The sequence below is a fragment of the Alexandromys fortis genome, unplaced genomic scaffold, assembly GCF_014885135.2.
Source record: "Alexandromys fortis isolate MF-2015 unplaced genomic scaffold, M_Fortis_MF-2015_v1.1 scaffold_13, whole genome shotgun sequence".
Taxonomy (NCBI): domain Eukaryota; kingdom Metazoa; phylum Chordata; class Mammalia; order Rodentia; family Cricetidae; genus Alexandromys; species Alexandromys fortis.
This window is the reverse complement of record NW_026067908.1, coordinates 4,396,851-4,412,293: the sequence shown is the minus strand read 5'-3', so window position 1 is coordinate 4,412,293 and position 15,443 is coordinate 4,396,851. Positions and strand designations below refer to the sequence as shown.

At 42.8% G+C, this 15,443-nt stretch overlaps 1 protein-coding gene across 5 annotated transcripts in view; it reads right to left on the bottom strand.

The window, feature by feature from the left end:
- Positions 1 to 6,835: 6,835 nt before the first annotated feature.
- Positions 6,836 to 15,443, bottom strand: part of Zyg11b (zyg-11 family member B, cell cycle regulator) — a 58,502-nt gene continuing 49,894 nt past the window's right edge. For 4 of the 5 annotated variants that reach the window (XM_050136188.1, XM_050136191.1, XM_050136190.1 and 1 more), the window contains one exon: positions 6,836 to 14,279. In XM_050136188.1, coding sequence (XP_049992145.1) covers positions 14,089 to 14,279 — 191 coding nt within the window. In that variant the 3' untranslated portion in view covers positions 6,836 to 14,088. The remainder of the gene's footprint in view (positions 14,280 to 15,443) is intronic. The other variant, XR_007590721.1, reaches the window with a different exon arrangement.

The window sequence follows — 15,443 nt, the reverse complement described above, 5'->3', positions numbered from 1 at the left end:
ACCCCTGGAAATATTCTGCAGGGCAAGGGGCAGGCCAGGGGCAGTCATACATCATGGGGTCACAGGTTCCTAACTAGAAATAGAAACCTATCCTTGTAGGGTGCGGGGACTTAACCACAATGTGGCTCGTGTTTTGAAGAAAAGCCAGCATGGCTCCTGCTCTGGTTTCCCAGCAACATGTGCATATAGGAATCCTTAGGGGTCAGAAGATGTTCTGAACCATCTGGACACAGTGTGATGAGTGACTGAACCAGCCGCATAGGAACCAAACCCAGATCCTCTGCGAGATCATTCAGTGCTTTTAACCACTGAGCCATCCCTCCAGCCCCTATGAGACCATATTTATTTCCATACTAGGAAGGGAAAGGCATGCATGTTTGTGCAGCGCTAAGAGGTGAACGGGAAGGCTCTTGGTCTGAACACCTGATTGATCTCAAGTGGCGGTGTGAGCAGAAGCTGTGTCTACAGAGACGGAGGGGCTGATTAGAATTCCCTGCAGTCAGGAGTCAGAACGTTGCAGGCCCACAGGCTAATTACCTTATCTTGTGCTAGCCTGAGCCCTCTGCAGCAGCCATTCCTTGCCCACTTGTGTCTGAAGTAGCGTCTATGACTAATAGACAGAAACCTTTCGGAATCTGTTACCAGACCACTGGCTTCCTCCAAGCCAGAAGCTAAGGATGGCATCAGATAGCATCTTGGGCCTGTAGCACAGCTTCTCCTCTCTGGCTGTAACTGCTTCTCTGGTGTACCCTAGTTAGGGTTGCTATCACTGTGATAAACATCATAACCAAAGCAACTTGGGAAGGAAAGGGCTTATTTGGCTTACACTTCCACATCGTGTCTCATCATCTAAGGAAGTCAGGACAGGAAGGCCACAGGGCAGGAACCTGGAGGACTGCTGTTGACTAGCCTGCCCAACCTGCTTGCCTGCTTTTTTTCTTTTTCCTTTTTTTTTTTTTTTTTTTTTTTTTTAAGTTTTTCAAGACAGGGTTTCTCTGTATAACAGTCTTGGCTGCCCTGGAACTCACTCTGTAGATCAGGCTGGCCTTGAACTCACAGAGGGCATGTGCCACCACCACCCAGCTTTTTTGGGGGGTGGGGGCAACCTGCTTTCTTATAGACTCCAGGACCACCAGTCCTAGAATGGCACCACCCACAATAGGGTGGGTGCTCCCACATTGATCACTAAGAAAATGCCCTGAAGCCGGACAGTGGTGGCATCAGTCAGTACTCAGAGGCAGAAGCAAGGAGATTTCTGAGTTCGAGGCCACCCTGGTCTACAGAGCAAGTTCTAGGAAAGGCCCCAAAGCTACAAAGAAATCCTGTCTAGAAGGAAAACCAAAAAAAAAAAAAAAAAAAAAAAGCAAGAAAATGCACTGTTACACACAGAAACCCTGTCTTGAAAAACTTTAAAAAAAAACCTGTTTACATAAAAACTAGGAGGTGGGGGGGGGGGCTGGAGAGATGGCTCAGTGGTTAAGAGCACTGGCTGCTCTTCCAGAGGACCTGGGCAGCTCACAACTGTCTGTAATTCCAGTTCCAGGGAACCCAACATCCTTACACAGACATACATGTCACCAAACACTAATGAAAATAAATAAATTATAAAAAAAAAAAAGAAAGAAAAAGAAAAGAACTAGGTGCTGGAGAAGCTGGCAAAGACCTAGGTTCCATTCCCAGAACCCACATGCTGGCTTACCACTTCCTTGGGCATAAGGCCTGCATGTGGTTCACAGACAGACATATAAGCAAAGCACTCAAACATACAAAATAAATCCAAAAGCATAAATAAATGAAAACTAGCCAGCATAATTTCTAGAAATTATTTCATTTTATGTGTATGTGTGTTTGACCTGCGTGTATGTGTGGATATGTCCTACATGCATACCTAGTGCTTGCAGAGGTCGGAAGAGGGTGTCCTGTCTCCTGGAACTGGATTTATGAGTGGTGATAAAGATCTTGGAGAGAGCAGGAATACGAGGAACATACCTAAACATCATTAAGGCAATATATAGCAAGTCAACAGCCAACATCAAACTAAATGGAGAGAAACTCCCAGCGATTCCACTGAAATCAGGAGCAAGACAAGGTTGTCCATTCTCTCCATACCTATTCAATATAGTTCTTGAGGTCCTAGCTAGAGCAATAAGACAACAAAGGGAGATCAAGGGGATACAAATTGGAAAAGAAGAAGTCAAACTCTCACTGTTTGCTGATGATATGACAGTTTACATAAGTGATCCCAAAAATTTTACCAAGGAACTTCTACAACTCATAAACACTTTGAGCAATGTAGCAGGATACAAGATTAACTCAAAAAAAATCAGTAGCCCTCCTGTACACAGATGATAAAAGGGCTGGGGAAGAAATCAGAGAATCAACGCCCTTCACAATAGCCACAAATAGCATAAAATATCTTGGAGTAACTCTGACCAAATAAGTAGAAGACTTGTATGACAAGAACTTTAAATCTTTGAAGACATTAGAAAGTGGAAAGACCTCCCTCCAGACTCTGCCCCCCACCCAGAAAGCCGTCCAAATGATGACTCCTCCCCAGAAATGCTCATGACCACTCCCACAGGGTATTTTAACTGCCTCTCCCCGTGTTTTTCTGGACTTTCTTTCCTGTCTCCTCTTTGGGGGGCTGGAAAGCCACCCAGGAGTGTTTATATCCATTAAACCTAGGCTTTTTCTAATTCAGTTTGATTTGGTCTGATTTGGATTATTGCATCGGCAGAGAGGCTTATGGGATATAGAAACTTTTCAATGAATTCAATCCCCAGGATCCACGTGGTGGAAGAAAACTGATCCCTACTGACCTTGATGGGGTTGATGTGGCATGTGTGTACACCCACACACATATACCTGTATACACACAAATTTGTCAATAGAATTAAAAAAAGACTTCAGGTTGGATTGGTGAGATGACTTAGAGGGTAAAGGCACCCATGGCCAAGACTGACGGGTCCGTTCTCATTGGCAAGCCAGCCAAGTTCAAGTTCAGCTGGAGACTGTCAGCAGAGTGACTGAAGTGAGAGAAGACACCCCAACATCATCCTCTGCATGCACAGAGGAGAGGGTACCCATACCCAATACACACACCAACAATAAAAGAATTTTTATTTCATTTCATGTGTTTGGGTGTTCTACCTGTTTATGTGTGTACACCACATGTGCACCTCCCCAGAAGAGGGCACCAGATGCCCTGGAACTGGAGATACAGATGATCGGGAGCTGCTATGAAGGAACTGGGGCTTGAGTTCCAGCCCTCTGCAAGAGCAGCCAGCACTCTTCATAACTGATCCATCTCTCCAGGCCCCGTTTTATATATACAGCAAAAGAGCAGGACATAAAGACACAAAGACATGGGTACATGACTATAACCCCAGCAGTCTGGGAACAAGAAGACTGAGACAGGAAGATCCTGTCTCAAAAACAACAAAAAGATAAACCTAGGGTGGGGTGATAAAAAACAAAACTCTACTAAATCACTTACTGGGCAGACAATTTAATGCTAAGAAAAATGAATTTTAAGAATTATACAGGGCTGGAGAGATGGCTCAGTGGTTAAGAGCATTGTCTGCTCTTCCAAAGGTCCTGAGTTCAATTCCCAGCAACCACATGGTGGCTCACAACCATCTGTAATGAGGTCTGGTGCCGTCTTCTGGCCTGCAGACACACACAGACAGAATATTGTATCCATAATGAATAAATAAATATTAAAAAAAAGAATTATACAGAGGGGACTAGAGAGATGGTTCAGTGGTTAAGAATGCTGACTGCTCTTCTCTAGGACCAGGGTTCAATTCCCAGAACCCACATGGCAGCTCACAACTGTCTGTAACTCCAATTCCAGGGGATCTGACACCTTCACACCAATGCACATCAAATAAAGTGTTAAAAAAAATAAAGAGGGCATGAAGTTGGGAGAGGCATGTGTTGGGGGTTCTGGAGAAGGTCAAGAAACATTGTATGCATTATGGAATTGTCAAGAAAAAATTTAAAATACAATTAGAACAAGAATTATATAGAAAAAGTTATACGGGTCTAAGGATGCATTCAGTGGTAGAACTCATGCCCAGACTTGGGATCCACAGTCCTGTGTAGAAAATAAAAACATTACAAGAGCAGGATCCAGGGAGATGGCTGGAGAGATGGCTCAACACTTAACAGCACTTCCCAGCAACCACATGGCGACTCACAACCATCTGTAGTGAGATCTGGTGCCCTCTCCTGGCGTGCAGGCATATGCAGGCAGAACATTTTATATATAATATATAAATTTTAGGGGGCTGGAGAGATGGCTCAGGGGTTAAGAGCATTGCCTGCTCTTCCAGAGGTCCTGAGTTCAATTCCCAGCAACCATATGGTGGCTCACAACCATCTGGTGCCCTCTTCTGGCCTGCAGGCATACACACAGACAGAATATTGTATACATAATAAATAAAAATAAATAAATAAATCTTAAAAGAAAAAAAAAAGAGTAGTCTCCAACTGTGGTGGCAGAGCCTGTTATCCCAGTACTTGAAAGGTAAGGCAGGATATTGCCCACATAGGTTCCATCCTGGGCTACCTACTGACTTGGAAGCCATTTTAGTTATATAGCTAAACACCATCTCGAAACAAGCAAGAAAAAATGTTTTAAGCCAACAGTACACTTTTTTTTTTTTTTTTTTCGTTTTTCGAGACAGGGTTTCTCTGTGGCTTTGGAGCCTGTCCTGGAACTAGCTCTGTAGACCAGGCTGGTCTCGAACTCACAGAGCCTGCCTCTGCCTCCCGAGTGCTGGGATTAAAGGCATGCGCCACCATCGCCCGGCTAACAGTACACATTCTTAACTGCTGAATCATTTCTCCAGTTTTATATAGTGCCAGGGATCGAACCTGGGGGTCTCTCTCTCTCTCTCTCTCTCTCTCTCTCTCTCTCTCTCTCTGCATCTCTACTTACTCTTCTCTTCTCCCCTCCTTTCCATAACCACTAAATAAACATCCAACCTCACTCTGCATGGGCATGCATCTCCCTACCCTGGACCAGCCACTGCAAAGGGACCTGCAGCTAGCTGTCCCTGCCTGGGACTGGCTGCTCTCAGGGCCTGCTGCTACATGGCCCGCTACCACCGCTTGGGGACCTGCAGTGTTTCTGCTGCCTGCCGCATTCTTAATCCTGCAGCATTTTTAATAATCCATTTCAATTATCTAGATTCTGAGCATCAAACTCAAGTTGTCAGGCTTGGAGGCAAGTGCCTTAACCTACCTAAGTGTTTTCACCAGCCAACAAAGGATTTCTAGTATTATTAACTGCGTTAGATCTCCATCCCTTACAGTCAACATCTTTTCATAATTCTGTGGAGCCTAAACAGTAATGCCTGCTTGGGACGCTGAGGTAGGGGGAATCACAAGTTCAGGACCTGCCTGGGCTACGGGGTGAGTACAAGGAGAACATGGACCACCTAGCAAGACTTTATCTCAGGAGAAACTTTTCAAAGACTGAACTATAGCTCAGTAGTAGATCACTAACCTAGCATGTGCCTAGGTTCAGTTCACAGTTGTGTATGTGTGGTGGAACTTTGCATGGTAGTAACATCCTAGGCAGTGAGGTTTTTTATTTACTTTGTATTTTTAAAAATACTATTTAAATTTGTGTATGCAAAATGACTGTCAAACCTCTAACCAAAGCCCCCTCAGTGCTGGGATTAAGTGTGGGCACCTATTGTCAGGTTGACTTGTCTATAAACTGTCTTATTTTTATTTATTTCCAAGACAGGGTTTCTCTGTGTAGCTCCTACTCTCCTGGAACTTGATCTGTAGACCAGGCTGGCCTCAAACTCAGAGATCCACCTACCTCTGCCTCCCAAAAGCTCTGATTAAAGGCACACATTACCATGTCTTGCTTGTTTTATTGGTATGTGTATGCTTGTGTGTATGTCTGTATACCACATGCATGTAGTGCTTATAGAAGCCAGGAAGAGGTATTGGATCCCCTAGAGCCGAAGTTGTGAGCCTCCATGTGGGTGGTGGAAAGAAAACACCAGTCCTCTGGAGGAGCCTATACTCTTTAATCGCTGAGTCACCTCTTCAGCTGTCCTTAAATTCTTTATTGTAGCGGTTAGTCAAGATCTCAACTGTACCCAAGTAGAGAGGGGACTGACTGCAGCTTCACTTCACAATCTCCACTGTTGATGACAAACCCAGGTATCATTTTCTCCAGAACTTTTTTTTGTTGTTTTGTTTTTTGAGACAGGGTTTCTCTATGTAGCCCTGGCTGCCATGGAACTAGTTCTGTAAACCAGGCTGGCCTCAAACTCATCTGCCTCTGCCTTCTGAGTGCTGGGATTAAAGGCGTGTACCACTACTGCCCTACCCTCTAGGGATTTTTTGGACTAATTGGACTCAACTGTTCAGTTAAAATTAGATGTGGTCATTGGTCCCTTTAAAAAGCACTTCAGACTGTTCTAGAACACACTGTGAAATAGTATCTATTATGCTTCTCCATTAAAATTAAATTCCTTGACGTGTCAGAGCATGTTTAATAATCCCTCTACCAATGAGTGACGAACCCAAACCTTATTTTAAAACAAAATTTTGTTGTTGTTGAAGTGTGTGTGGGGGGGGTCTCACTATATCATACAGGCTGGCCTTGGACTTGAGTCCTGTTTCAGTCTCCCTAAGTGCTGGGATTACAAGTGTATACCAGCAAGTTTGGCTCTAACATACGTACTTTATTAAGGAATGATGTTCTAGTCTGCAGGTTTCAGAAAGCACTCGTCACAATAGATTACTAAGGAACATAAAGCTTGGCTTAATATTAAATTTCAAAGTATATGAGTGAAACGACATATTTACGTAAAATTTGTAACATTTATTTAAGCAAAAAAAAATCCCAATTTGTACATACAACATTAATACTTAAGTACTGTTCCACTTGAATATACAGCATGATTCATGTGCAGAATACTCTTGCTCACCAGCCCATAACCAGAATATCTTTAGCCCAAACAATTCAGGATTGTTGTCTGAGATATACACATTCAGTTTCCTGATGGGTTTCCTTGCCTTGAAGAGGTAAACGCACAGGAGTTCAAAGAAAAGACAGTTTTTCATATGCACAAGTTTAAAATTTGACAGAGGAATCCTGCAGAATCAAAGATTTTATTTTGTCATTAATCACTTATTTTGAACTTTGCAAACAAGGTTTTTCTATGTAGCCCAAGATGGCCTGGACCTCACTTAGCAGCTCAAGCTGGCCTCCAATTCAAGACCCTTCTGCTTTGTCTCCTCAGTGTGGACATGAAAAGTTGGTGATTCATTTTGTTATACTTCTCTATTTAACGTGGGGCATGAGTGTGTACATAATGCATACGTGGGCTCAGAGGACAACTTGTGGGAGTCAGCTGGCTCCTTCGACCACAGGGAAGGGAGCTCAGCCTTGGCAGCAAGCGCCTTTACCCATTAAGACATCTCACTGGCCCACACAAGTTGGTGACTGAAAAAAGATGTTTCTGCAGACTATCTGAGAAATTTTGACATTCTTTAAGAGGAAAAAAATGTTCCCAAAGATTTCCTTTTATGAAAAGTGTCTCAACTTTCATTATTTCAAAAACTTCTTGCTTCAAAGTTGATTAAAATAAGATTAAGAATCCGGTGTAATGGTGCACACCTTTAATCTCAGCATTTGGAAGGCAGAGGCAGGTGGATCTCTGTGACAGATCCAGGCCAGCCTGCTGCTCTACGGAGCGAGTTCTAGGACAGCCAGGGCAACATATTAAGACTCTTGACTAAAAATAAAAAATACAAAGGAAGAGGCAGGCAGATCTCTGTGAGTTCAAAGCCAGCCTGGTCTCCAAAGTGAGTTCCAGGAGAGAAACCCTATCAAAAAAGCAAACAACCCTCCCCCGCAAAAAAAAACAACAAACAAAATCCTTAAAAGAACTCAAAGTTTTCCGTAGAGTAAGCTCAAAATCAAGTCTTTACCATTAATGAAATAGATTTATGATCTGCCACAAAATAATTTTGATAAATCTTGAAAAAAATATGTATAACTGGTTTTTCAAGACAGAGTTTCTCTGTGTAGCCTGGCTGTCCTGGAACTCACTCTGCAGACCAGGCTAACCTCAAACTCAGGGATCTGTCTCCAAGCCCTGGGATTAAAGTCATGCACTACCACACCCAACTAACAATTATATGTATGTATGTAAGTGTGTGTGTGTGTTTTGAGACAGAGTTTCTCTGAAGCTTTTCGAGCCTGTCCTGGAACAATTATATTTTTGGGGGTGGGATATTTTTATGTTACCCAGGCTCATCTTAAACTCACATCTCACTTAAGTCCTCAAATTTAAGTACTCAAATGATCTTACCTCAGCTTCCCTGGCATCTGAGAATATAGGGGAAGACAGTATAGACCTCACAATCTTCCTGCCCCAGCACTTGCATGTTAGGTTACAGCATATGTTAGCACACTGCCTGGCATGTTCTTACCACTGGTCTGACTGTCAGCTAGGCTGTGCTGTCCTAGAAAGCCATCCCCTCAGCACAGTAGTACATTTTCTTTTGTGTGTGTGTGTGGGGTGTCTCAAGACAGGGTTTCTCAAAACTTTGGAGCCTGTAGACCAGGCTGGCCTCTAGCTCAGAGATTGGCTTATCTCTGCCTCCTGAGTGCTAGGATTTAAAGGCATGAGCCACCACTACTGGCTATGAATTGAGTTTTGCATACTGTATTTTTTTTTAAAAAAAAAAGTAGGGCAGTGGAAAGACAGAAAATGTTTTTTAAAGGCTATTGTCATCACAGTCTCTTGGGTTAAGATTTGGAAACAAATGCATGTACCACAAAGTATTGCCACATCATGCAAAGTCGGTCCATGAAATTCTAAGTAATATAAGCCATGACACACACCTAAAACCCAACTGCAAAATTCTCTGTCACACTCTATTCCTATCACTAGTGGGTTTACACATCACTAATATGGACATCTCTCCAGAAGCAGTCTCAGCAGTTCTGAAGCCCAAACATACAAACTCTTTGCATAAATATGCAGATAAAGCCAGAAGAGCCCTTATTAGCCGACAGTAAGGCACTGCCTTAACCTGTCTTCAACTTATTTACACTGTTTAAATCACAACTAACCAACTAATAAAAGTATGCCATCAGAGAGGAGACAGGTTGCAGGTTATCATGTACAAAATGGTTCGTTCTGTTACCTCTTCTCCCCTTTGCTCTGAGTACTGTTACACACTGTTCTGGGCAGAGGATTTATTTTAAAACGTCACACCTGGCTTGGTACACTCCTATAATCCCAGCACTCAGAGGGCTAGGGCCAGCCTGGAAATATATATATCCAGACTCTTATCTCAAAAAGGCAAAAATAAGGGCTAGAGAGATGGCTCAGCGGTTAAGAGCACAGACTGCTCTTCCAGAGAAGCCAGGTTAAATTCCCAGAAGGCAGTTCACAACTGTCTGTAACTCCAGTTTCAGAGGATCTGACACCGTCACATAGACATACATGCGGGGAAAACACCAATGCACATAAAATCATTTTTTTAAAAAAGGCAAAAATAGCTGGGGGTGGAGGTTCATGCCTGTAATCCCAACATTTAGCATGGGGAGGCAGCATTCAAAGACATCCTTAGATACATAGTGAGTTTGAGACCAGCTCGGGGTATGTAAGATCCTGTTTCAAATAAAAAATGAAGCAAAACCAAAAACTAAGCCAAACTTACTGTTCACTAAGTCACCCCAATTTTGTATATTTAATGTGTTCAGTAACATATACCAAAAGGGGGGAAGTATGGTTGAAGAGCATCAAAGACAGACCAGTGCTGTCTCAACAGTCATGCTGAAGTGACTAACAGTCAGGAAGGTGGTACGGTGGTGTGTTTGGGGCTCACAGGCAGGATGGTTGAGAGTTCTAAACTAGTTCTGGTTACATGAAACAGAACAAAGAAAAAAAAAACAAGTAAAAAATATAAAAATTGAATAGGAAGACAACAGGCCAGCATAAAAGGACTCATTCCTAAGAGAAATATCATTACCTGGATTTATGTGATTGATGCAGTTTTTGTTTTGACACAAGGTCTCCCTGCATAGCCCTGGCTCTCCTGCAACTATGTAGATGAGACGAACCCTAAACTCACAGAAATCCTCTTGCCTCTGCCTCCCAAGTACTGGATTAAAGCCGTGAGCCACCAATCATGGCTGGTTAGTGGTTTTAAACATGGACCTTTGATTCTTTAGAAACAAAAAATAGAGAAGCGAACTCCCAGGGCGGTTTTCATTCATCCTGAGTGGGTGAACTCGCCTGCCAGGCTAACAAACAGCAACAGTAATGGTCGACTTCTGAACCTGTGGGTCTGATAGGACTCTCTTAAACCTTTTAAATCAGCTACAATCAGTAGTCACTGTGTCCACCCCATTACTTCTTGATTTATGGTTTTATTAAGATTTTTAGTTTTCTGATAGTAGGAATTTAACTCAGAGCCACTCACTCTAGTACTGAGCTGAGTTACACTCTCAACCCATGAGAAAAAAGTCAGAGTATAAAGACCACAGCAAAACTGACTTGATGCAGCCGGGCGGTGGTGGCGCACGCCTTTAATCCCAGCACTCGGGAGGCAGAGGCAGGTGGATCTCTGTGAGTTCGAGGCCAGCCTGGTCTACAAGAGCTAGTGCCAGGATAGGCTCCAAAGCTACAGAGAAACCCTGTCTCGAAAAATTAAAAAAAAAAAAAAAAAAAAAAACCTGACTTGATGCACAAACACCAGATGCTTTGATCTGCTATACTTTGCTTTATTCGATTACAATCTTATGAAGTCTTATTTCATTTCCTTGCTGGGCGGGATGCTGGGGACTGGACCTGGGACCTTGTGCATGTATTTCCTTCAGCTGACTCAAGTGTTGCTACTCAATGGCTTGTGTCTGAGTACACTGATGGGTTCAACAAGGTCATTCAGCTTAGTCTAAGCTGCTTGAAAGCACACCCCTAAGCCAATGACTTTGGAAGTACCAAGTACTTCATTATGGTCCTCAATTATGAAGGAGAGGCCTGTTAGAGATTTACTATATTTACTATATTTTGGCTATACTCAGGATTTAGCTATATTCAGCTATTTTCAATTAGAATTGAAAATCCTGTCTTGATGACAGCTTCCAGAACCATCACAGAGCCAGACACAGCAGCATGTGCCTGGAATCTTAGCACTTACTCAGAATTGTCAGCTGAGTGGGATCAAAGTAGACCACAGCCCTGTATCTATACTTAGTGAGACGCTATCTCAAAAACAAAAACACACCACTCCCCAACAACCAAAAATCAAAAGCACAGAGGTGCTAACATCTTGATATATTTGGGATGTGAACAGTTTTTGTTTAGGTCTGGAATGAAGTCTTGACTGACCTGTGAAATATAAACTGAAATGTATTTGAGTCTTCATGTATCAGGTTACTGTGAAAAATTCTGTAGTTTTGGCTACTCTTGTTCTGCTTCTTGAGACAGGGTTTTGAATTTGCTATGCAGCTGGTGATATTGGGATTGCAGGTGTATGCCACCACAGCTGGCTTCTTATTCTAAAGATTAGTAAAGCACACAGTTTAGTATTGGTCTATAGGAACATGCACTCTTGTCCTGACATCTGAAGCCAAAGTTCTCAAATAGGCTCTCCCCAAGCATACTAGGTAGACCTGGCTGGTCAATAGCACCAACTTGTGATTTACTGCAGAATATCCTGCTGTCAAAATTTTAATTTTAGACATTAAAATTGGGGGTGAAATGTTAACAAAAAGCAAAACTCCTTTGACAGAATTTTCCTCTAAACTATGATTAACTATGAAGAATGCATCCTTCTGTGGTGGAGCTGTTGAGACCAGCACACTAGGTAGCCCAGGCTAGCCTCAAACTATCCTCTCTCCGTGGCAATCATAGGTTTGAGCAACCATTTCAGGCAAAAATGTATGTTATGGCTCTAAAAATCCCTGGAACCAATGAAGTAAGAATTAAACCATTGTTTTATATGGCTTTTTGACAATTCTGTGTATCTGTTTTCTTTTAGTTTGATTCAGTATTCATTCCTACAAAGGAAGCCCTAAACATTCAAGTCTGAAGTGTGACAGCAGTAGAAACATGAGTCAGACATGTCAAAAGCATACTGATGAGTCAATCAGCTTGTTGGTTTTTTTTTCTTTTCCTTTTTTTTTTTTTAATAGACAGGGACTCTCATGTAGCCCAGGCTGGCTTAGAACTCACAATCCTCTCGCCTTCATATTCTACATTACAAGCCCCCATGCCCAGCTTAAACTAGCTCCCCTCTACACTGAAATATTTGTGAGTTATTTAAAAATATCATTTTAGCCGGGCGATGGTGGCGCACGCCTTTAATCCCAGCACTCGGGAGGCAGAGGCAGGCGGATCTCTGTGAGTTCGAGACCAGCCTGGTTTACAGAGCTAGTTCCAGGACAGGCTCCAAAGCCACAGAGAAACCCTGTCTCGAAAAACCAAAAAAAAAAAAAAAAATCATTTTAAAGTTCTATTGAAAGCATTTAAGATGTGCAGGAATAAAATGTGGTCAGAAGAACTTTCAGGCTCAGCCCGCTCACAGAACGAGCTGCTGCTGTTTGTTTGGGACGGGTCTCGCTGTCATGCAGCCTGTGAGAAACAGTTTCCCTCTAGGGCCCAGGCGGGCTTGCTACTCTGTAGCCTAAGTTCATCTCTAACTTCTAGTTCCTTCTGTCTCACCCTTGTGATTACTGGATTATAGGTCTCCACTATTCCCATCTTAAAATGGAAATTAAGTTTGTTGGTAACTTGATATATCCCAGGTTTGCAGGACAATAACTGATTCTTCATTCTATCAACTATCTTAAAGGACAGGCCACTGTCTAAAAGACGTCCATCAAAACTTTCCTTCTACCCATGCGCTGCACGTGTAACCATAGCAGCCTCTTCTTCTCCTGCACGTTTGGAGTGAGGTGTGGACATCTTCTAACATGACACATAATGAAGATACACTAACTGTCTCTCTGACACAGACTGGCCTCAAACTCATGGCACCCTCCCCCCACCTCAGTCTCCTGAGTGAGTACAGGTATGAGCCATTGATGCTAACAGATAACCATATTTTATCAGAAGAGAGAAAATTAACATTTCTGTATGTAGTGCTGGGTATTGAATCCATACATGCTAAGAACACACTCTACCACTGAGCCACACCCCAACTCAAGGTTAAATTTTTATAGCAGTTTTTCTGTTGTCAATTGTATTTTAACTAAGCAAGTTAACTCTGTAAATAGTCTACTCCACTGAATAAAACTGACTTTGGAAAAGAAGGGGTAAAACAGGCAGCTTAACCAGCGACATTTAAAAAACCGCACTCTTACAGCATGACAGCCAGTGTCTCCGAGAGGCTTTGACATGCAATGCTGTGACGCTACACTGTGTAACTGGGCGAGTAGTTCTAGAGTAGCCTGCAGAAAGAGTTCACACTCCCAGCCTTCAGCTTGGAGAACAGCTTCTGCTCCGGGCCTTGGGAGAGGGGCTCAAGGAGAACCTGTCCATTCTCAGAGCTAAAAAAGCAATGTCTAATTCCTCTTCAACTCCGTTCTTCTTTCATAGCTTCTCTTTCGTTTTTCTTTGACTGCCATCCAGGCTCCAAACAGCAGAGCTTCCAGAGACACAACAGTTTCCACTCATACAAACAAATGCATCTTGTGGAAGACACACAGAGAACGAAGGCATTTTTACAGAAGCGTAATAAATCTTACAATCGAACACTGCTGATGTTGCGTCAGCAGCCCTGCTCACACTGCAAATTACCTGGAAGGGCTCGAGAGAAGTCTGGCCTAAGGGTTTGTGCAATTTATCATAAGACTGTAGAATCTCAAGCACAGGTTAAGTTCAAACATGAAAGATTTCCTAAAAGACAATAATGAAGGAAGACCTTTCTCCTCCTAAGTTAAAAATCACAGAACAAAGCAGACTGTACATTACCAAGCCCAGATGGATCACAGGACTCTTATCACAGACACCCCCACACCAGAGAGCACACCATTCCAATGAACCACCAAAAAAATGATTTCCACTGTTCATTTCTAACTGTCTATGGCTATCAATTTAGTCGGGCCTGGGGCTGCCTTTTACAGGGAGGGGGCCTCCCATGGCGCACAATGTGCTTTTCTAAACTGTCCAGAATGGCTACAGCAATCTGCTGGACGTAGGGGTCTGTCTGCTCATGCTCTTTGATGTTGTACAAATGCTGCAGTCCTCCTTCTTCAATCAGCATGCTGCAATACCTTGAAGCTGAAAGAAAACATGACATTTCTCTTAAAATATTTTTGTTTTGAAGTTATCCCACAAACCAAACAAATTCTCCAGAGCTTAAAACAAAACAAAATACATCAAAGGCCAGGCATGGTGGTACATGAAGTATATCTACATACTAAAGACTCTGTCACAAAAAAAAAAAAAAAAAGAGAGGACGGATCTCCGTGAGTTCAAGGCCAGCCTGGTCTCCAGGAGCTAATTCCAGGACAGGCTCCACCTCTATTAATCTCTTTATTTCTTTGAATTCTGGAATCTTAAAAACAATTATTCTTATTTTATGTGTATGGGTATTTTGTCTACTTCTCTACATGTTTGTCTGTGTATCCCTTTTATGCCAGGACCCAGCGAAAGGCAGAAAAGGGTATCAAATCCCCTGGAACTGGAGTTACAGATGGTTGAATCACTATGTGGATGCGAGAATCCCAAACTCAGATCCTCCGGAAGAACAGCTGGTGCTCTTAACTGTTGAGCCACCTCTTTAGCCCAGCCTTTTGTTTTGTTGAAACAGGTTTCTCTGTGTAGTCCTGGCTGTTCTTGAACTTGCTCTGTAAACCAGCTTTGAACTCAGAGATCCACCCGCCTCTGCCTCAGGAGTGCTGGGATTAAAGGACTGTGCCACCATGCCTGGCTACACAACTATTTTTTTTAAATGTGCCTATTTCTTTCTCTCTTTCTCTTTCTGATTTGTTTTTCTTGTGAGACATGGTCTTGTCATGCAGATCAGACTGGCTCTAAACTTTTTTTGACCCTGTCTCAACTTCCTTACTGGTGGAACATAAGTGTGCCACCAAACACACCTGCCAAACACTTTGGAAGGATTCACTTAATTCGTAATACGACCTAAATCTCTTACTCTATATTTTAAGTGTCTTGGTTCTGGGAAAATGGTTCAGTGGGTACGAGAGTTTGCTGTCCAAGCATGAGAGCCTGAGTTCTAATTCTAGAACCCACATAAAAAGTCAGGCATGGCCATGTGTGCATGTAATTTCAGCTTTATGGGATAAGAAAGGCCAGTTCCATTAAATCCCTGGCCAGCCAACCTACCCAAAACAGCAAACTTTTGGTTCAGTGACAATAAGGCAGAAGGCAAGAGAGGAAGACACCTACACCCTCCTCTGGCCTACATATGGGTGCATGTAC